We start from the raw sequence: 23311 nt of genomic DNA, 5'->3' as shown, positions 1-23311 counted from the left end.
GAAGAACACCGTGAGGGAGTAGCGGCGGGTGATGAAGGAGTTCATCACCAGAGCACGATCAGACCAAGCCGTGAGAATGCCACCGCGCTGGCGCCAATCGCGTCGCACAGTGGACACTACCGAGGTTCTCGGGGAGGAAGGAGCAAGCTTTGGCGCTGTCAGTGCTGGTTAGTTTCGTTTCCTGCAGACATGCAACATCAGTGCACGCTGAGCCAAGGGTGTCTCGCACAGTTTTACATTTGTCAGTATCACCAAGACCCCTAACGTTCCAGGACACAAGAGCATAGCTAACAGTGTTTGCATTCATCGATTACAGAGCAGCACCACATAACAAGCTAGAGCGTAGACGCCGGTGCTTAGAACCGGTGCCACCCAGAGCGGCCCTGAGCAAACACAGACACGACGACGCGCACAGCCAAGCTGATGGCAAGCACCAGAATGGTTGCACGTGCAGCAGTTCAAATTACAACAATAAAAGGATGCGCAACCAACCCAGCAATCAACACCGAGGTTGTTGCTCCACAGATCGTTCAAACGAAGACGAGACAGACACATCACGCAGACAAGCGCACAACTAACCAAACTAGAGCTAGAGCTGCCCATTGACCGCAACCACACGTGGAAGGAAAAGACGGACGCGCTACTGCTATCGATCAACAAAGCAAAGAGCGCGCGGTTCCCATCGAGTTCAATCATGCTTTACCGGCCAGCACCCTGTCCAGCTCAAAGGTCGTAGCCTTGCCGATGGCGAGCACACGATCCAGAGCTTTGGCGGTGTCCGCGCCCAGGCCAACAGCATCAGCCAACTTGGCGAGGTCTTCAGCAGCAATTGGATTCTTGGTCTTCTTCAGCAACTTCTTCTTGGTGACATGAAGCTGAACCGACTTGGAGCACGAGGCAAGGCTGTTCTGCAGGGCCTTCAGCTGGCTGGCCTTCTCAGTAGCACCCACAAACTTACCATTTTCCTTGTCTGCAAGGCGCTTGCTGTTCCTGGTTCCCACCGGCGCAGGATCAGTAACCCGAGGCATGCGGCGAGACGCACGGGTGCGCGGCACACGAGCTTGGCGAGTAGCCGCGGAGGCTGGGTTGCGGATGGTGGGAGATGGCGCATTCTGTGGTTCTGGCGATAGGTGCAGTGGGTCATCAGCAGGCAGCGGCTCAGGGTGCCAAGTAAGTAGGAGCACGGGGGAAGCTTTGCATTGGGGTGTACCCTCGATGGGGAGCTTGGCAGCTAGATGAGGATAGGTAGGGACGGCACGCGGAGGAGCGGGTAGGCGTTTATGAAGCCATGGCAGAGGATGGAGGCACCAAGGAAAGTGGCAGGGTGAAGCGGTGGCGGCGGCTGTGCAGCTGCAGGAGCTGGAGAAGGCTGTGGGCCAAAATGCGGTGGGGCTTGCGGCAGGAGGCCCGATCCACCAAATGGATGATGTGGGCTGTCCACGGCAGGTGGTGGAGGTGGTGGCCCAAAAAAGGGGATCCAGGCACCAGCTTTATCGAACTGTTCTCCCCGCGGCCAGAATGCCATGGCGTTCTGCCTCAGCACAATCTTGCGGCCATTGGGCGGGTGGACGCCGATGCGGTACGGGACATGGGGTGGCAAAGCTCGATCACAAAACGCAGGCAGGAACGATCGAGACCAGTTAAGCACAGGGGATCAATCTCCATAACAGTGCCCATGCACTTATAGATAGCATGCACCTTTTCCTCTCTTCCCCGTGCTCTTCCACACTGGTGGAAAAGTGAGCATCAATCCCGGTTGGTAAGGGTCATATCTCTCCAATGCCTAATCGGAATTAATTTTTCGACACAAAAGAGGGACCTTTAGTCCCAGGTCATTCACCTGGGACTAAAGGCCCCCTTTAGTCCCGGTTGGTGTTACCAACCGGCACTAAAAAGTTTTGGAAAAAATAAAAGAAAGCCCCACGCCCGCCAGCCACCCGCCCGCACCCGCGCCGGCCTCCGCCTCCGCTCGCCCGCCGCCGCCGCACGCCTCCGCCCGCCCACGCTCGCGCCCACCCATCTCTACTCCGCCTCCACCCGCCGCCGCCCACCTCCGCTCTGCTCCGCGCCGCCACTCGCCCTCACCTCGCTGCCGCTCCTCACTGCCAGTGAGGGGCGAGCAGCAGAGGGTGGGGGCGGCAGCGGGGGAGGGGGGTGAGGGGGTGTCGGCGGCACAAAGAGGGGGAGGAGGGGAGCGCCGGTGGAGAAGAGGAGAGGGAGGAGGGGATGAGGAGAGGAAACGCCTGTGGAGAGAAGAGGAGAGGGAGGGTGATAAGTGTGGAGAGGAGAGCGCTGCCTGGGAGAGAGGATAAGGTGGAGAACGCTGCCTCAAGGGCCGCCTCCTCTCTTGTCCCGGTTGGAAATTCCAACCGAGATAAAAGTCCCCCTTTTTGTCTCAGTTGGTAATTCCAACTGGGACTAAATCTTTTGTCCCGGTTGGAATTACCAACCGGGCAAAGGGGGGGTTTGGGAATTTCCAACTGGGACAAGGGGGACATCGGTGCTAAATCTTTACAACCGGGACTAAAGCCCCTCCCGTTGGTGTCTTTTCGTTGCCTCAGTTTTGACCCAGGACTAAAGGCACTTTAGTCCCGGGTCCAAAGTCAACCGAGACAAAAAGGGTTGGATGGAAGGTCAATTCTGTACTAGTGCCAAGAAGTTCCAGACGACGAGCTGCGCCAATCACTCGGGCTCGTGGATGAAGCGGTCATCGATATCCTCGGGGCCGCTCAGCTTGATTATGGCACCGTTGAAGTTGATGAGCTAAACAACCAGGGCGGCTTCCCGTGCTGCAGCGGAGCCGAAGTAGAGCATGGCGACGCTGTGGGACAACGGGATCTGCAGGAGGCACAGCTCCAGTGCGATGCTGTGTTGGGCCACACGGATCAGCGGAGCCGGGTTCACCGCAGTAGTCACTGGCTCCAGGTTGACGATGGCAAAGCGCGCGGTGCACTCCCAATTCCCCTCCTCGACCCAGATCTCAAGGTACTCCAGCCCCTCGTCTAGGTCATCACTTTCAACCGAGATCTCTTCCTCGTCTTCATTGTCGCCGTCACCGTCGAAGGGGGCAACACACTGGAGCCAGATCCGCCGCCCGACGATGCGAGAGTACGGGCAGACGGCAGAGCAGATGGTGGAGACCGCCTCACCGGCGTCGCTAGCCCGCTGGAAACCTGGGACTCCGGTTCGGCGGCAACCACACCTCTGCTGACCTTCTGGATGTCATGCGCTTTCAGGATCTGGGAGTTGTTGCGCGGTGCAGCTCCCAAGATGCCCTTGCTCTTGTCCTCGGGCTCGCGAAACAGGTTGCCAAGGAAGTACGACCCCTTGTCGACTGTCGAAGTGGGGCCCTTCAGTTCCCAGCCCATGCCAGTGCTGTCACTGGAGGAGGCAACAAGGTTCGGTGGGTCGAAAGCAGCGGTGAAGGGTGGCAAGTTCAGTGGGGTGGGTGGTGGAGTTGGACTGGCGGAGGCGGGTGGGGTGGAGCGGCGGGATAAGGGCACAACATGGATGGGTGCTCGGGAGGCAGGGAGCGGCACGGTTGGGCGGCAGCTAGGGTGGAGGGTTTGCTCGTGTGGGACAACCATGGCGCAAGCGTAGCTCTAGTGGTCGCTGCCACGGCAGATGCGGTAGCACATGGGATCCTGGCAGTCTCGCACTTTTTGGTCGAGAGCCAGGCAACGGAAGCAGCGGGGCGCAAGCGTAGCTCCAGTGGTCGCTGCCACGGTAGATGCGGTAGCACATGGGATCCTGGCAGTATCGCACTTTGTGGTCGAGAGCCAGGCAACGGAAGCAGCGGGGCGCGTTGAGGGGAACAAGGAGGGTGGGTGGTGGCGGGACGGCGGAGGTGGGCGGGATTGTAACAACCTTGATTTAATTAGCCGAGTTAATCTCAAGACTAATCCCAAATCTGCAGTCTCCATCAGCCCGACCCCTGAAAACCCAAACCAACCCGAAAACCAGCATCTCTTCTTTAAGTCCCGAGACCAGTGTTCCTCAAAAATCTTAGAGCTGTGGGAGAGCCAGAGACTGAGTGGCGGACCCAAAACCAGATCCCACGGATCTCTCGAGTTTCCCCGACCAAAGGAGTGCAACGATTTGGAGTAAAAGGGAAATTGGCTCCCCGTTACATTGGCCCTTATGAGATTGTGGAAATTTGTGGACCCGTTGCTTACCGGATCCAACTACCAGAACAACTTTCGGCCTTTCATGATGTTTTCCATGTATCCCAACTGAAGAAAATGTGTCCAAGTCCAAACTGAGGTCATGGAATAGGAGCAACTTCAAATCGAGCCTGACCTGACTTACGCTGAGTACCCGGCCAAAGTCCTCGACCGTAAGGAAAGACACACCCGACGGCAAGTTGTGAAAATGTACAAGATACTATGGAACAACCACACGGAGGAGGAAGCAACCTGGGAAACAGAGGAGTATCTGAACAAGCACTTCAGAGGTTTTCTTTTCAGCCAAGAAGGTAAGAACCGCACACCCCCACTGGTTGCCCTTACACTCGAATCTCGGGACGAGATTCTTTTTAAGAGGGGTAGGCTGTAACGACCTTGATTTAATCAGCTGAGTTAGTCTCAAGACTAATCCCAAATCTGCAGTCTCCATCAGCCCGACCCCTGAAAACCCAAACCAACCCGGCAACCGGCAGCTCTTCTTTAAGTCCCGAGACCAGTATTCCTCCAAAATCTTAGAGCTGTGGGAGAGCCAGAGACTGAGTGGTGGACCCAAAACCAAATCCCACGGATCTCTTGAGTCAAACGCGCCAGAGCCAACGTGCGCCTCCCTTTAGAGCTTCCCCACCGCGTGGCTCAACCCCTCCGACGCGCGCCGCCTCGCCCAATCGTCGGCCGCAACAAGATAGATCAGCGCGCCTCCCTCCCAATCGTGCGCGGAAGCCCCTGCAGCCCTTTCTGCCTCGCCTCGTCTCGCTCTCACCCTCGCCGGCCACGCCAGGGTGCCCTGTCGCTGCCGCGACAAAGGATTTGTCGCGGCCACGCCAGACCGCCTCGCATCCCGCACCCATCACCTCGCCCGGATCCTCGGCCGCGCGCCCCGATGCCTTCCGGCTTTTCCGTCTCCCCCACAGTCGCGCCGCCCACGCGCGCGCTCCACGACGATACCGCCCTCGCCAACCACGGCTCCGGCAGAGACAACTCCTTTTTCCGCCTCGCCAGTAACACGCCCCGGCAAGCCGTTGTTCTGCGCTCGCTCGTGCCGCCGCTCGCCCTATCACCTCGCCTGTTGCGACCTCGCTTGCAGCGCCTTTCTTCCTGTCACACGCCAGTCAAGTCGCCACCACAATCCGCCGCTTGACGCGACCAGACCGTGCTCGCCCTCGCCAACTCTTAATCCCGGCAAAACCGCGCCTGCGCCGACTTTGTCTCCAGTGCCCAATGACCAAAGACCCTATCCCCGAAGCTCTGCTTCGCCGGCCAATGGAGGCGTCGCCCAATCGCCGCCAAGGCAGAGCACTCCATCCTTTTCGACCTGATCTTCGAGCTGCTCAAACTCTCTCTTCCGCGCGGCTATAAAAAGGAGTACCAGAGCCCCTACCAGAGTTTCCTTCGCCATCGCTGCTTCGCCGCACCATACTCTACTCGCACTTGAGCACTGCCGCTTAAGCTCTTGAGAAAGTTCCCCTTTTCACTCAAACCCGCTTCTCCCCAACCCACCAGCCGCATGTTCCTCCGCACGGTGCTAGAGCTTGCTTGTTGTCCATAAGAAGCACCGCCGGACCTCGCCGCCGCCCAAACCTTAGCACCTTTCACCGCTCCGCCTAAGTTTGTTCCTTCCTGACCCCCAAGACTTCACCAGTAGCCTAAAGGTAAGTCGCTGACCCCTTCCCGGTTTGCTCGACCCCTTTTTCCATCCCGTCCGACCCTGTCTCTTTCGTCGACCCTTATCCACCTCGCCCGAGGGCTCGGCTGTACCTTTTTCTTTGACCCAAGGGTATCTGTGTAATATTTCGAGGACTTCTCTGTGTTAAGTCTGAGGACCCTGGTACAGTTATTCCTTAAGTCTAAGGGTCAGATCATAAATTTCTCCCAACCCGACCCATTTATCCTGTTCTCCACCAACTGAAGTTGGACTCCCCCAGCTTTCCTGTAGCTTTGCTACAAGTGTCTGAGCTAAAACGTGCAAGTGTTGTTGAAATAACCCTCTAAATGCTTAACCCCTGCATTTGCACTTCTGTGTAGAGCTAAATCTCGCTGACGGCACATACGAACTGCATCCGGTGCCAGAAGATAGAGTAGTAGCTAAGCCGCCGACCGCAGGAGCTGAAGCAGAGCCCTCAGAGGACCAGTTTGCCTCCACCCCGCTCGAAGGCAAGCCCCGGAGCATGAACCTAACTTTCTAAACTTGCACATGCCTTCCTTCATATGTATGTGCATTTACGTTATAGGAGTTGTGTGAAACCATAGATGCATGACTTAGTTCCCTTGATCTGAAACACTAGCCTGATGAGTGCGAGTAGTTGCAATGCTTAATAGGGCTCGGTAGAAGTCGAGTGATTTCCTGTCACTCGCGAGTTATAGGAGTTGGTTGTTCTCCTTCTGGTTACAACTATAAGGACGGTGGACGGGGCAGGGCCTGGTGAACTCTTTTGGTGGTCGGTGGATCGCCCCGTCTGTCTACCTGAATCTATTTAAGGTCCGACAGTGGTGGTGTTCGTGATCAAGTGTTTGAAAGTACTAATCTCATACCCAGTACGGGATGGGGAAGCCTAGTACCTGATTGAACCTGGACGTGAGCGGTCCGATCCACTGTCTTTGGAACAGAGTTTCCCCTGTGGCCGCATGTGGTGGCAAGTGTGGTCACGGAACGGCAGAGGTCGGGTCTGTGGAACCTTGCACCAAGAGAGGTGGGCCCGACACGGGTCAGGGGATTGATGGGGACGGCCGACACAGGAAGCGACCCTTGGTGGTGCGCGGATGTCGTGAGGTTAGGTTCGCCATGCATGGTTAAGGAACTCGAATCGATTCGTCTGCCTCTCACAGTTTGAGACTGCTTGATCACTATGCTACACTGAGTAAAGATGGAACATGATGATGATATGAACTTGATGTTGAGCTATATACACATTATGTTTGGATCTGTGTTTGCTTAGCATAAGTTGCAAAAGTAGGCTGGCTAATGAACTTAGAACCGGAGCTAAAACATTGAAAGTAAGGACCTACTATAGTTGCTTTTGGCAAACAAAACCCCTCAGCCAAAAAGCCTTGCATGTCTATAAGTGGTGGAGTAGTTCCCCACTAGTTGGTTAAGTCTTGTTGAGCTTAGCAGCTCAGCCTTGTTTATGGCATCTCTTTTCAGGTGAAGTTGAAGCTTCCGAGTGTGCTGCTGTTGGCACTTGGCCGCCCTAGCTTCCTCCTGGGTGGACGATCGAGTGGGATCCCTCCTCGGACGGTGAGGAAAGGGATCACTGATGTCCTAATCGACCTCATCAGGGACATCCGACCCTCGGCGCTAGTTTCCGCTATTTTATCTTTCCGCTATTTTTGAACCTTGTAAAACTCTGATTTTGAACCAGTGCGTAATAAATCGTTGGACTAATTATTTGATCTGTTGTATTCTCTGGAACCACTCACCTTCGTGTGAGCTATGCTAACTCGGTCCTGTCTAAGTGGTTTTATCGGATGAAATCCGACGGATCGTCTAGTTGACTTGGTTAAAGCATGAGATTCGCGTGTTAACCGTGCTTTAGCTAAGTTAATCCGAGGTGTTCCACCACAGGGATGGAGTGAGTAAAGCGTGCAAGTAGGGTTTTTGCGTTGGGAGCTGGAGTGCAGTGAAGGCGGTGGTGGATGGGGAACGGGCCCTCCGTTGGTCGCGCTCCATGTAGCTTGCTGGGTACGGGGAGTAGACCTAGTTGGCACGGGGTATTGAAGGCAGGATCCCGCGAGATCTTCGGCCGACGCTGCCCCTGGTTTGTTCTCTATTCCAGGCTATGACCAACGGTTTGTACTCCACTTGGTTGGAAATCCGAGGCAATGGGGGCCATCTCATAGGCGATTGGCAGGTGGAGAGCATTGAATGCTTCTTCTTCCTCGAGTCTGACTGTTGTGGCCACGGCGAGACCTTCAGAGCTGTGCATGGTAAACCGGTGCTAATTGAACTCGAGGTAACCACGCCCGCAAATAAAGTTAGCAACATTTTGGTTAGAGACCCTAGCGCGGAAAACCGAGGAACACACATGACGAGCACGCACAAGGTTCGGCGGGGTGGTGAGGTGAAAGACATAACGTTGGTAACATGGTGGGAGTTGAACCGGGTAGCACGGAAAGGAGGAGTGATCCAGACATAGATGTTGGGGGAGGAGGGGAGGGCACCTGGCACGGCGGTGCAGTGGAGGTCAAGGAGGAGGAGATCTTGGAAGGTGGCTCCCGGCCTGGTCCTAGCATGGCGCCCAGCACAGCTGGCGGCTGCTCCCGTATCTACGAGGTGCTGTCCGGGGCGTGTCATCGGCGAGCGGCGGAAGGTGGGGTGGGTGTGCGGTCGTGGGTGGCGGTGCCGGCGCGGGGTGTGCCGGCGCCGAGGTCATCCGTCTCATGAGGGGCGAGAGGTGTCATCTTAGGGGGTGTTTGGATCTTTAGTCCGGACTAAAATTCATATCACATCGAATATTCAGAGACTAATTAGGAGGACTAAACATGAGCTAATTATAAAACTAATTACACAAATGGAGACTAATTCCTGAGACGAATCTATTAAGCCTAATTAATCCATCATTAGCACATGTTTACTGTAGCACCATATTATCAAATCATGAATTAATTAGACTTAATAGATTCATCTCACAAATTAGCTTCCATTTATACAATTGGTTTTATAATTAGTCTACGTTTAATACTGGTATTTAAATATTCAATGTGATAGGAATTTTAGGAGCTGCTAAAAACAAACGGGACCTTAGCTCGTCGATCCCATTTTTTGTCGTGCCTTTCGCAGGTGGAGGAGCGAACACACGCCCTCTATCGTTGCGTCCGCATCGATTTCTGTTCCGCAATTTTCAGCTTTCTTCTGTTCGGTTTTCTGATTAGGCGGTAGGGTGTTCATGTTGTTAGGCTTTCTATGGCCCCGTTTGTATCCGCTTATAAGCGGCTTATCGGTGGAAATAAGCGAGAATCCCGCCAAACGCTTTGCTTATTTCCACCGATTCTCGCTTATGTGGTAAGCCGCTTCAACGATTTGAACTACGAGAAGCGAAAAGCGAGAAGCGAGAAAATCTTCGCTTAGATTATAATCTAAGCGTGGCTAGAAAAAGCGTATACAGGGCCTATAGGTCTCCTTGTCAATTGTCATCGGCAGTTCTTCAAATGTCTATTCAGGTATGTCTGTCCCTATCTACGGCGGAAAAGTAAGGCGGAGAGAGTAAAATATACTTGACGAGACGGGCGGTTGCTTTCGCATGCACACGACGCGGATAAATTTTGATGGAACCGTCTCTTGGAGAGGTTAAGGAACTGCCGCGCAGCGCGCTCGACGACTGACAGTGACAGCCAAGTCACGCCTGGTGCTAATCCGGTCGTACTTAAACTGTCACCAATCACTGCTGGTGTCATTCTGACGGAATCGAGTCCGTACCTCCCATGATGATTTGTACTTTTGTAGGCTCTCGCTATCAGTTATCACTTGCAACTGTTCAATCACCCATGTTCGGCACGATCGCAGTTGCAATTTGCAACCGTGTGTCACTAATTTTTCGTCCTGTCCTGATCTCTTAGTTTAGCAGTACCATAGAACTTCTGGTGGCATCGCCAATCATATCGCGTGTATCTGGCCTCGAAGGAAAACAAAAGGCGTATCTACCTGCATCGAACCCACAGAGGCGCAACCTTTGTTTGATGAGGATGCTCCCGCAGAATCTCACAAAATTTCTGCAGTTCACATGAAAAAAGAAGCATCAAACTACAGTCCTCGTGGTCAATTTCGAATATTATGGCATCGAGTCCATCAGTCCACCATGGCCTGATAAAAAAACTCATGGAGCTGGCTTGATGCATGGCTCGTGCAAAATTGCTCTATTATACTTCTTTTAAAAATCAAAATTAGCTAATTTTCAATGGAAGACAATTAAGGCTCAACTCATCAGCATTGGTTTGAAGTTGGGTCTCAAACGATACAAGAGGTATAAATAAGAGTAAATCGATTTTCAAGAAAAAGCTGGAGAAAAAGTTGGATTGGCTCGTTATCCACACACGCACCAAATTAATGTTGGAGCAGCATCCTTGATCCCCTCCACTACTCTCGTCTCTCTTCTGATGGATCGAATGTTTGCCTCACCAGTGTAAGCTCGCAACTTTAGCTATCCTAGAACCTCATGAGACAAGGCACTGTTTGGGAAACAATCCACAATACCTTGGTGCGGATAGATGAACATGACATCGACAAAACTAGGAGAGTGTGTATAACCTCACAATACAATAGCTATTATAGCCAATCGCACTAAATAGGATAATGAACAAGAACTATCTACAGTTAGATTGCAATGTACTCCCTCCGTCCCAAATTACTATTCGTTTTAGTTTGTTTAGATACATAGTTTTTGCCATACACCTAGATATATATTACGTCTAGATACATAGCAAAAGTTATGTATCTAGAAAAGTCAAAACGAATAGTAATTTGGGACGAAGGGAGTAGCAAGCAATGTTGAAAGCAGATGTGACAAGCCACGAATGTCTCCAAAGAAGCCTATGGGGTTAATCATGGTCATATGATCATTATAAACCTAAAATCCATGGCTATCACAAATATCACAAAATGGTGTAATCAACAAGAACTAGCCACTGCAAGATTGGAGTAGAGCTACAGGGATCGATAGCCAGCAAATATAACACCAAATGCATCTAGGTCATGTTTACTTCATAGCCACAATATCCACATTTTGTCACACCTCAAGTAATTAACTCCTTATAAGTGGTCAATCGCAGTCTTACGGTAGATAAGTTTCAAGGCAAAACTTATAGATCATCATGCCGTGTCTCCAGGATGTGATATGAACAAGATGGATCCAAATGAATATGCTTAGGCCTCAATTGCTACCTGCTTACAATAGGGAAAATAGTAATAACCCATTAGGCAAATTATCAGCATTTATTCAAATAGTGTAGAGCAAAAGGAATTTGTGGGAACCAGCGAGCTGGGAAAAAAAATCTTACAGAAGGATATAAAAAGAAGGAGAAACTGCAGGTACCGAACAAACTATACCTAAGATACTCCCAGAAAGCCCTCAAAATTCAGTGCAAACTGGAACCACACAAAAGAGAAACATAATGAAGCATGTGAATGCAGAAAGCGATAACCTGCATCAGCTCCTATTTGCCTTATTGCGCCACTTTTCAAGTTCAGGGAATAGCTCCAAGTCTCATCCTGTAAATGGAAAGCTATAGATCCATCCCAGAAGGCAACTAGACATTTGGACATTTGCATATACCAGAACACCAATACAAGCACCTCAGGTAGTCAGGTTATTAGTAAATCAGCAAAGGCACATGCACCAGACAGAAACTTGCATCAAATTATGCCAAAAAAAATTGCATCACATTAACCAAGCACACATTCACATATCCGATAGTTCGAAATGGTGATAAAATCATAGACAAATTCCAGTCATAAAAGCCACATATATAAGCTCAAAGTATCATCCCTGACTCTACTTCCGTAGTCACAAGCAAGCAGCATAAAAATATTCAGTACATTCATAATATAACATACACACAACAAAATGTATTGTAGCGATGTAAAGTAGTTAACACACAGCTCCGTAGACGACAATGCCGGCACCCGGGATGCATCTTTGATAATACCCAAACCCAACCAGTACATCTTCCAGCTTGCTTTAGTATCTGCAGTACACAAGATTGTCCAGTTTTATCATCTGTATGCAATCAACTAATAATTGAACATTATTGCGACAATGTAATAGGTCAACTGTAAAGACAATTGCGTTTGCATAACATAATGGCGCATCCTAAAAGGTCCTGTGACTGGCCGATTGCTAACATACGGCTATCAATCAAAGGTCTCGCACTACGCGCGTCGGCTCTGCCGACTGCCGTCCAAGACACCATCGCAAACCTCGTTCAACTCAAACTCGAGCCTCGAGATGGGCTCTCCTCTCCCACATCAATTGAGGCGCCGCGGGCGGGCGAGTGAGCTTGGGGTCGCGCCGCCGACAGCCGCAGTGCATATATGGCCGGCGTGCGGAAGGAGATACGACAGCCGGAGAGGTCCTAGCGGGTGGATGAGGAGGCGCCGCCACCGCAACAAGGCAGCAAGGGCAGCCAGGGATGCGGTAGGCCGGGTAGCCGCAGGTACAGCGCGGCGGCGACATGGGGCACATGCTGTCAGGTGTCAGCTGCCGGATGTGGCGGACAGTGGTGAGCGGGGTGCAGAAGAAGGAGGCTAGCCGTCGGAAAGGTTAGAGGCGGACGATCCGAGTCGAAAATGGCAGATGAGGTTGCGGCGAACCGGCGAGTGGCCGCGGGCACAGGCGCCAGCTCGGCGGCGAGCTTGGTGCTGCGGCGCGCCGCGCGCGCCGTCAGCCGTGGGAGGTGTCGCGCAGGTTCGGAGGTTCGGTGCCGACGAGGTCACGAGGAGGGGACGCCGCAACAACAACAAGGCCGCAGGGCACCGGCGATATTATATAGGAGAAGGGGGCGACTTCAGGGAGAATTTGAGGGAGCTTACTTGGGGCACAACGCAATCGCCATCAAGGCGACGAGTCCTGCCGCCGCGGCGAACGCCATCTTGGTGATGATCCACACGGGCGCCTGGATCGGCCCGTCTCCCACGACGGCACCGCATCCTCCCTCGCCGCCGGCGCGGATGTGCACGAGGATTATCAGCACCATCCCCAGAAAGAAGGTCCCAATCGACGCTGCAGGAAGGACACGGGCAGCAGCGAGACCGAGCGCGCCGACATCATCGACGAACAGGAAGTACTCGAGGACGCCAGCCGCTGCGAAGATGAAGGCCACGAGGTCCGACGGGCGCCGGTCGCCGCCGCCCGCGCCCGCGGCTTCGGCTTGATGAAGGCTGCGGTAAACGAGCGCCACCGCGGCGTAGAGGCCCCCCGCCGCGACCAGCGTCAGGAAGATCTGGAAGTCGCCGACGGACGCCGCGGTTTGATCGGCGGATGTTGCCGTTGTCGTAGCACCCGCGCCCGGCTGCAGGTTGATGGAGTAGTAGAGCTGGATGGCGGTGATCGCCGCCCACAGGTCGGCGAAGGCGGCGGCGAGAGCTTCAGTGAGCATGGTGGTCGGCCTAGGAGGTTCTTGAGGCGGAGGGGCCGTTAACCTGCTAGGGTTCAACGTTTTGAGAAGGATAGAGGCCCGTGGTTGGGTGATTGATAGCAACGGGAAGGTTAACGAGCGAACGATTACGCGGTTCCCAGAGCCGAGCCGAGCGCGACGAGCCGCTGGACGCCTGCCTTCCCAGACACGCTTTGCCTTCCGTCGGTCCGTCGGATTTATTCACGCTCCACGTGTCGGCCCCGCGGGTTGGGTGTGCACCGGATGCGCTTTGCATCCGCGCCGCACCCAATTTTCTTCCGTCGTCAGCACTAGATCGTCAGCACTAACTTGTACGTATTCCCATCTGTTGAACGCGCCATGATTCTGTCTGATACGGTGCAACCGGAGGCCCGGCGTGCAGTGGAGGAGGACGTTGTCACTGGAAAGTGGAAACTGAATGAAACGACTTGCCTAGCGTAGGTGACTTGGTGAAACACAGTCCACAGAACCTTGAAAGGAAGCTCCTTTCAGCGGCTTTCCTAGTTTCAGAGAGACGACAGTGACGCTAAAGGCAGCATCTTTTCTAGAAAAAAAAATCTTTGTTAGAAAGGGAAGAGATTTAGCGCAGCTTAGTCCGTTAACCAAGCGTTACCTCCGTTCCAAATTATAAGTCATTCTAACTTTTTTGAAGAGTTAAATCATCTCAAGTTTAACCAAATTTATATAATAAAGTACAAACATTCATGATATCAAATAAGTATCATTAATTTCTTCATTAAATATTTCATAGTATATCTATTCGGTGCCATAAACCTTTATGATTCTCTTTATAATTTTGACCAAACATAAAATGATTTGACTCTCCAAAAAATTTGGAATGACTTATAATTTGAAACGGAGGGAGTAGTTATTATCTCATTGCATTGGACATATACAGTGCTAATCTCTCTGCCTATGTGCGTGTGAAATTCCTTGTGATTGTGTGGTGACACAGATATGATGAACCTCCTTCCATCATATCTGTATTACGTTCAGACCCTGGTACTACAATTGATCTGAGCTTCTATACAATCGGATTTTATTTAACTGAGACATTTTCGTTAATCCTTGTATCTGCGCCCTCAAAAAGAAAGTTTTGTGGTAATTTTCGGGGTTGTAAAGTAAGAACCAACTTTTTTTATTTTGGGATGGAACACGAAAACCAAACTTTTCTGGATTGATTAGGCGTTATTTTCCGGTGATAGGCGACTTTCTCCGGACGAGGAAACATGAGATGACGGGAGCGGAGCCTCTTTTTTTTTGACACGATGAGAATCCCACCTAGGAAGGCTGAAACGGTCAAAAGAAAGTGTCTGCCTTTGGGTTATAACTCTTTATTCCTCGACAGAGTTATAAGAGTTACAAACGTTTTGAGACGGATTTAATAGCCAAACTTGCCTACTAAACTCAGTATAAATCGCACTCCTTGTGATGGTGTGAGCATCCACATTGGAGCGTCTGTTTTCATAAACAAAATTAGCATTGCAAGACTACGCTGTTGTAACCTTTATCTCCCTAATGATATGGCCATGAGCAGTCATTTCTCCCTCCTTGATTCCTCTGATCACATTAACATTGTCCGAGGCTAGCCTGAAGTGTTGAACCATGAGGTCACTCGCCAACGCCAAGCCTTCCCTGCACGCAATAGCCTCGACAATCTCTGCGTCTGAGAGTCCATGAATCACCAGCGCAGACGCTCCCAGAAAGTTTCCTACAGCGTCCCTAGCAATGGCAGCCACCACTGCCTTGCTTGAATTCTTCGAAGTGGCTACATCGATATTAATTTTAACAAGGCCCAGTGGTGGAGGGATCCACCGAGGTGGAACACCTTGGGTACGTCTCACGGACGCCGCCTGCACCATCTTGATCATTTCCAGCTATAAAAGTATCTGCTGGGGTACTCGCTGTGTGTCTAAAGAAAGCTGAGTGCATTTGGGCTGTTTTTAGGCCTTTCACGTGGGTTGGTTCACACGGTTGAGTCGGTCGGTACACGCTGAGCAGCCCAAAAGCACAGCCCGACCCTTTGTCCTATATATCACCCAGCCCGCTGGGCATATTTTTGTTGCCCGAAAAGCTTCCTGCGGTGGGCCAAGGCGGCGCCCCGGCAAATAGAGCGGGCTTTTCGTAGCCAAGCCTGGCCCATAATGCTTGAAGCGCTCGGCGTCGGTGGCCTTTCGGCTTTCGTTCGGTTGGGCTTTTGGTTGTGGTACAAATAACAGGAGCGGTCGCCCTACTTCGAATTGTAATTGTAGTTTTACCCTTTTTTTAATTTATGATTTTGTTCTTTTACTATTTATATTCATAAGTTAACATGATTTTGTTTAGACAAAATTGCGTTGAGTTGTAAATAGTAAAGGATAAAATTACAAAATTCAAAAAACGATGGTAAAACTGCAATTGCACTTCAAAGTATAGGGGTAAAAGCACCAAAACAATAACCAAATCTAAAGACTGTAGAACTCGCCCAGCTTTTTTTAAAAAAAAATTCATAGGTTTCCCCTCAATCAACAAATGAAGCAAGATCATCCAGGTACCATGCGTATACGGCTCTACACGATGGCGACAAGAAATTATGCATTATTCACTACTAACAAGCACCTTTTTTCCTCGCAAAAAAAGCAAGCACCTTTTTGTAGCGAGAAGTCAGATCTAAGGCAACTGTATGTTTATTCTTTCCTTTCCAAGAGCTGCTTGGTTGCTCGCTGACAGGACTTACTGACGATTGAAGTGACTCTAGCTAGGGACTGTGTTGCTCGGTAGAAAGTCACCTAGATTTTGTCCCCAAAATTAGAAGGGCAAGCAAAACAGAAGGGGCAGAGAACCAGCAACTTTGCACAGCATAAACGAGCAGTGAATACAGGATAACAGACAGAGACAAACCTGCCGTTGCCATGGCACTATGCACGAGTGGCAGCAGAGGAGCTCAGCTCAGGCCATGGCATCCGACCGCCTTGATGCCCATCTCCGGTGGTGATAGCAGCAGATCGGCGAGCACGGCGACGGAGAGGGCCGAGAGCTAGATGCAGAAGCTCAGCTCACTGGAGCGGGAGGCCGTTGACTGACTTGCAAGTCCCCTCGTCAGCATCCAAAACAACCCAAATAACAAGTGGACAGCAATGCTACTCACTCCGCACCAGGGACGTCACTGTGCGTCTGTACAGCGGGTGGCTCCACCAACCAGAGAGATGAAAACAACGGCGCATGTGCGGTTGCATGATTGAGCAGTCCGTCTTTTTTTTGTTTTTTAACCCCTTTTGTCCAAGATTCTCGCAAATACGCCCCTGCCACAACCATTTCAAAATCTAAACCCTTAGCTTGACGTCATTCACACTGGCGCTTACACATCTCGGCGCCAACCATCTTGACGCCAAGGTTCATGCGCAGTTGCTGACGCGGATGCCGACGTGGCGGGGCTTGGCGCCATCCATGATGGCGCTAAGCCTTGGCGCCGTGGATCTTGGCGCCAAGCTTGGCGTCGTAGGTCTTGGCGTCGAGCAATTTACCCCATGCCTCTTGACGTTTCGAACGAAACAAGTATAATTATTCCGAGAAGTGTAATAAACTATGTTGTGGTTCAACTGATTAGGACATGTGGTTCAAAACTGAACTCAGGTCTCTGGGATAAGAAGTCCACGTCCTAACTAGTTGAACCACAGCATAATTTGTTGCACACTCCTCGGAATAATTATACTTGTTTCGTTCGAAACGCCAAGAGGCATGGGGTAAATTGCTCGACGCCAAGATCCACGGCGCCAAGCTTAGCGCCAAGCGCCATATCATGGATGGCGTCAAGCCCCCGCCACGTTGGCATCCGCGTCAGCAGCTGCGCATGGACATTGGTATCAGGATGGCTGGTGCCGAGATGTGTAAGCTTGGCGTAGATGGCGCCAAGCTAAGGGTCCAGATTTTGAAATGATTCCGCCAGGGACGTATTTGTGAGAATCTTTCACAAAAAGGGTTAAAAATAAAAAAGACGGCTGAGCGGTAGCTGCCAAAACAACGTTGTACGTACTACTGGACAACCACCCGTAATTTCCCCTCACCTATCCACTTTATTTGCTTAAACACCTAAGAAGATTTAAGCTTGACTTATTTCATTTGGTCCAATCTACCCTTAATTAGATTTTTTTTATCTCTGTGTATGAGTTGAATTTTGAGTTCAAATTTTGTAAGCAGATACAAAACATGATGTCTTATGTTAAAAAATTATACTAACATTTTTTTATGGTTATTTTCATAGGTTAAGAATATTTAATACGAAACTGATCTTAGATATACAAAACTAAACTGTATGAAAAGTAATATGAAAAATTGCTAATGTATTTTTCTAACATAGAACATCATAGTAAAAAAAGAAGAGAAATTTAATTAGGGGTACATTGCACCAAATGAAATAGTTCGGGAAGTAAAGTGAGCCTAAATTTTAGGGGGTTAAGTGGATAAAGTAAATAGACGAGGGGAGTAAAATGTACTTTTTCGATAAATTTTATAAATTTTTTTGTTAGTGCGCCATGAACCGATCCGTGTTCGTTTGACGGTTCGAGGATTGAGCTAGCCTAAAGGAGGAGGATTTTTGTTCCAGCACCTGGTGGTAGACATGGATCGATTATAACATGAGTTCAGTTAAAAAATATCCTAGAAAATCAACCGAAACTCTGCATGAGTTAGTCATCTAGTGTGGGTCGTCATCTTGTATTGAAATATGCAATATATACTTGGAGCACTCTAGAAGACTGTGAAGATCTCAAGAGACTAACTTTGTCATGCATAAGGATAAGATCATGGTAAGGTAAAAATGTTCTACAAAAATTGGAGAGAATGCATGAGTCATAGTTGCCATACTTCATGGTGAAGTGTAAAATACTCTAGAACTAGATATTTTAGTATGATAGAAATATAAGAAACTATATAAGGATGAGGAGGGTTATAGAGTTAGGATATTTTGTACGGAAGAGTGTGGAAGTTGCCACATGACAACACCATAATGATCATGAGCATCTATAAATAGAGGTGCTCCCCTCTCTCCTAGCCATACCATGACATAGAGTGGCATGTGAGCGAGATAGCAAAGTTGCCATGTAGTATAGTGGTGTCATGGTACGGTAGCCACATAAAGAGTGTAAGAGTGAGTGTTGTATCAAGTTGTGAGCAGGTGAATAAAAGATTTGAGTTCCTTGTAGAGAGTTGGTCTCCTGTGTTAGTGTCGGTGTGAAGGTCTCCTCAGAGTAGTGTGGGTATAAGGTCCACAGAAGAAGTGGTGTCACACCACTTTGGTGCCACTTCTAGGGAGTCAGTGTTATGGTTTGAGCGCCGATTTCTCAACATCTTTGATCTCATCATGCTGATGTTCATTGCGTACGAAAGATCAGATGGCTAAATACCAGTCTAATTTAACATGGCCTTTTGGGCAACAAGCCATGCAACATTGTTGAGTGATGCTCGTGCATTTTTTTCCCACTTCAGCAAGAAGTAGTAGAATAAGAAGATATTCCAGAAGCATGTGAAACGCACAAAGTAAGAAGATTCAGGCTAATTTTCGCATCCACTGTACCAATTTGGGCAAAGCAATGCAACATTGTTAAATGGTGGTCATGCAAATTTTTTTCCCACCACTTAGCAAGCACTCATAGAAAAAGAAGATATTCTAACAGTGTTTGAAAAGCACAAAGCAAGGAAATTGAGATCGCAAAATGTTGGACCAGTCTATCAAAAGCGTGCCAAGTAGAGGTGGACGGTCAATCATCACCTCGACCGTGTATTCGTAACAAAAAAAATTGGATTCCAGCCACCAGGGTTCCAGTGGCGACCCGCCGTGTTCGTCGCCGTGTGGTGCCACGACACGACCCCTCACCCCTAGGCGCGGCCGACATATAGCAAGCGCAGTGTGACGGCCAAAGTTGATCCCGTGAATGCACGACAAATTTTGCTGTGCATGTGCGGGAATTCATGGCCACCGGCCGGCCGGGCCAAGCAGCACTACCCACGCCTCGCACAAGGCTGCCGCTGGCAATCGAGGACAACGACGCCGCCGCCCGCTGCCACGCATGCGTCACGCCACGCCAGCACTCACATACGCGTGCCCACTGCACGCATGCTCTCAGCTGCCAGAGCAACTCCAAAAGCCACGGCACCTGCCAAGGCCTTGGTGTGTCCACCCAGGCCAACCGCTGGCATCGGCCGCATCGACAATCCACCTGAGCACCGCAAACTAAAGCCCACGCCCGCCACGATCTCCCGGTTCTACTTTGTGATCATATCGTCGCAAACATTCTTCAAAAAAATCAATCTGACGAGCGGCGTCATTATGAACCTACAATCACGGAGATAATCCCGATTCTACAATCATTATAGACTCACATTGAAAAACTGATTAGATAATGTAGTACCGCTGAGTTCATGCACATTTTCTTCTTAAATGCAACAATGTTACTAGTAGTAGTACTCCTTATTAACCATAGTAATATGCTCGTTGAAAACAAATTAATCTACATCCTAGTTATGGTAGCACGCTATTGGTAAGATAATCTACTTTAAACCCAGTTGGGGTCATGCTGAATTCTGCATGGTGGACACGTTCTGACGGCGTGTACGAACACGAGTGTAATCGCATGCATGTACGAAAGTGGCACGTCGAATATGGCTACTTTCGTGGAAATTATATATGTCAATGGCTGAGAATTATCGTTGAGCGTGATCCCCGCCTCCGCTGATATCTTTCATATGTGCATTTGAAGAATGGAGAAGTGAAACGCACACGCATGCAGGTGTCCAAAGCTGCCCTTTTCAGGCAAAGATGAGCATGCATGTGTACGGGCAGAGTACGGCCTGCGTCCGTCTTTCCGAGATGGAACGCTAAATGGAGTGCTATAGCTACCAAACTCCGCGCCCTCAGTGTCACAGTGCAAATAGCTTGTTTGGATTTTAGCTGTTAAAAAAACATGCAGCATTCGGTGAATTTTAACTTCATGGGATTGGCAGGAAGCAGCACACATAAGAGACTCCTCTGACCTCGATCTTCCACTGCGCAAATGAAAACCGATGGACCCTGTGAGATCCGATCGGTCCATCCATGGTGGTCCGCCGTTGTCGCCCGGCCATGGTCCGTGGTCTACTGGTCTTCTCCAAGCTTTGATTCGACCACGATCCCGCCGCCCCCCCCCCCACACACACACACAAGAAAAAAACTTTGATTCGACCACAGCCACAGCCAAAAGAATTACACCTTGCAACCGAACACGCAAACCAAACACGGAAGCAAACGTTTCCGACGCTTTACCCGGTCTGCGCTCTTGCCACCGCTAGCGATCGGAAGGGAATCGATGCGGCCGTAAAATATGGAGCCCAACCGAAACACGATTTTGCATAAAACCAAAATCGCGATTATTAATTACAATCCAGTTATTTACATAAAACACCCTAAATTGAATCGTGATTATGATCCAATTATTACCCCGTTTTAGATCGCGATTATTTACCTAAAAATCTGTAGGTTGGACCTGCCATTTTCCAAATTCTTTGCATGCCATCCTCAGTCTCTCTTTTGGCCGTGGCCCCCTTCACATCCGCCGCCAGCCGCCGCCGTCGCTTCCGGAGAGCCCGCCGAGCCTAACCGGAGAGCCCCAGCTCTCCGATGGGACGCCCTCTCCTCTTCTTCCAGCGTCGTCGGAATCGGATCCGCCTGTTTCCCTCGCCGGTCGGCCAACTGGCCCTCGCGACAAAGCTGTAAGCCCTCGTTGGCTTTGGCTCCGTCCCCTGCGTGTTCAGGTTTAGGGTCTAATTATCTCCGCAAACTGTGCTGTTTACTTAACTGAAATCTACTGTCAGTATTCATATATTTTGAGTGGCACTGATCTTTTCAACGATTTTGTTGAAAAGATTGCATCTGCCGTTAACGTTTGGCAAGGATCATCACACAGGGAAAATCAATTCCTCACAATTTGCCATACCCCTGGTGCTATAATTGTTGTTTCTGTTTAGGGGAAATAATCATCTTTTCTGTTTAGTCATGTAACCTAGAGTTTTGAACTATCCTAGGTTTAGTTGCAATCTGATTACAAATGTATGGTGTTCACTGCATTATCTGCTTACTGGTACTACTACCCTTGCCTAGAGCAGTAGAGCTATAGTAGTGTAAGGTCCTATTTGTTTGAGATTATAATCCACCTAGATTATATAAGCTGGATTAGAGGTCATAGGTACTAGGGTAAAAAACTATTTTGGGAGCACATTGGGATCACAAATAATCTGAAATAAGCTGCCCAAGGTTAACTTATTTCAGATTATTTGTGGTCCCAAAGTGATCTTATACCCTACTACCCTTGAACCATAATCCAGCTTCTATAATCTATGAGCGAAACAAACAGGTCCTAAGTAGAGAGTAGGGAAAGGGATTATGATAAGTGAAGTTTCTTTCAGGTTTAATGGTTTGCTGGCGTTCATAGCCTCTTCATATTTTCATTGCATTGTGAATCTCCAGCTTTGCATATTATGAATCTTCAGCTTTGGCCCAAAAATTGGAAGCACGTACATTTGGTTATTTGCATTCACTAAGTTACACTCTGAAGCCATCTGCCGGCCTTTGCAGAAATATGATGGCGACTGCACGGCCTTTGTCTTGGTCGGACCTCCCTCCTGAGCTCCTAGGCCTTGTCCTCAAGCGCCTCCCATCCCTAGCTGATCGTGTTCGACTGAGAGCAGTCTGCCACCCATGGCGCTCCAATACTCAGCTGCAACCCCTACCTCTTCCACTCCCATGGCCCTCCTCGATGGGACCTTCCTGAGCATACCAGATGGTGAAATTATCGAAATGCCTGTACCAGATGATGCTTGTTGCTATGGCTCTGTTGACAACTGGCTCTTCCTTGTGCACAGTGATGGTCAGTGCTCACTGATGAACCCTTTTTCCGAGGACACCCTGGAGCTTCCTGACCTATCAACTTGTTGGCATATACGGTTGCCTGGTTGCTCTAAGTTCAATCCTGTTTACTGCAAGTTAGCGGTTCCCTCACCCCTGGAGTCGTCATTGATTCCTCTCGTTGCTATCATGCATGAGTCGTGGGGTCTTTGCATTTTCCAGCCACCACTTGTCACAGATACAATCCAAGGAAGGGAACCGTTAGATCCCTTCTTAGAGGTTTCATTCTTTGGTGGACAGTTGTATGCAATTGATTGCTCCAGGAAGCTCATAAACATTGAGCTTGTTGAGGGCCTTGGACATAAGCCGAAGATCTCATCTTTCAAATGCATCATTGACGACTCTGATGATTTGTTGGGCATGCCTGAACCCATGTCCAGTGATGAGAGGTATATAGTCTTTCCATACCTTGTAGAATGTCCTGGTAAATTGTTGATGGTGAGACGATGGATTTGCCCCTTGCACCCTGCGCCATGTATTTACTATGATCATACTGGTGCATTTGATGTCTTTGAGGCAGACTTGAGCACCAAGCCTTGTCGGTGGAGAAGTGTCAACGATTTGGGTGGCCATGCGCTCTTTGTCAGCTCCAGTTCCTCCAAATCTTTTCCTGCTGGAGAATGCTGTAGAGTTCAAGAGAATTGCATCTACTTCATGAATGAGTTCCCTGGGTTGAAATGTGTTGCAGATCCTCTTCATGACTCTGGTGTGTACAACATGAAAAATGGAGTGATCATTCCTTTGCTGTCAGATACTGCAGCAGTGCCGTCACATCATGTTGGCCCATGGCGTCCGACATGGCTCTTCCCAACTCAAGCAATGTGATATGCACCCAGGATAGTTTGCTTGCTGTTTGGGTATTGTTGCACATAGTCTAGTAGACTGGTCTCTGCTTATCTGCATATCAGTAAGCTTTTGTCGAATGCTATTGTTATTTCACCAATAATATCTCTCAGTAAAATTGGAGCTACTGCTATTTGAATTAACATGAATGCTGTCGAACTAACTCTGTATTTAGTAGTGCTCTTTTCATCTGTTTCTCATGTTAGCTCAGAATATTTGTAGTTGTGGTTTTAAAATTGTGACCTATAATTTTTGGTGATTGCAGTAG

The 23311-nt window shown here is 49.7% G+C and overlaps 1 protein-coding gene and 1 non-coding gene across 4 annotated transcripts; one reads left to right on the top strand and one right to left on the bottom strand.

The window, feature by feature from the left end:
• Positions 1–11531: 11531 nt before the first annotated feature.
• On the bottom strand, positions 11532–16527 carry LOC117853890 (uncharacterized). Of its 3 annotated transcripts, XM_034736171.2 has the most exons (4): positions 16167–16436; positions 13398–13686; positions 12703–13311; positions 11532–11858 (listed from the first exon to the last, which is right to left on the bottom strand). In XM_034736171.2, exons 3-4 carry the CDS (start codon positions 13266–13268, stop codon positions 11852–11854), a joined length of 573 nt encoding a protein of 190 aa, XP_034592062.1. In that variant the 5' UTR covers positions 13269–13311; positions 13398–13686; positions 16167–16436; the 3' UTR covers positions 11532–11851. The 3 variants fall into 3 exon arrangements, 2 of the variants coding, with proteins under 2 accessions (XP_034592062.1, XP_072149173.1); XM_072293072.1 differs by lacking the exon at positions 13398–13686 and having other exon boundaries at positions 16167–16431; XR_004640144.2 differs by lacking the exons at positions 12703–13311; positions 13398–13686 and having other exon boundaries at positions 16167–16527.
• Positions 16528–21863: 5336 nt separating this feature from the next.
• LOC117853361 (F-box protein At2g26160) lies at positions 21864–23025 on the top strand. The gene has a single exon (XR_011898104.1). It is a non-coding gene; the product is annotated as an F-box protein At2g26160 (transcript).
• The last annotated feature ends 286 nt before the right edge of the window (positions 23026–23311 follow it).

The sequence above is a fragment of the Setaria viridis genome, chromosome 4, assembly GCF_005286985.2.
Source record: "Setaria viridis chromosome 4, Setaria_viridis_v4.0, whole genome shotgun sequence".
NCBI lineage: Eukaryota > Viridiplantae > Streptophyta > Magnoliopsida > Poales > Poaceae > Setaria > Setaria viridis.
The sequence above is the reverse complement of the archived record's forward strand: the minus strand, read 5'-3'. Positions and strand labels throughout refer to the sequence as shown.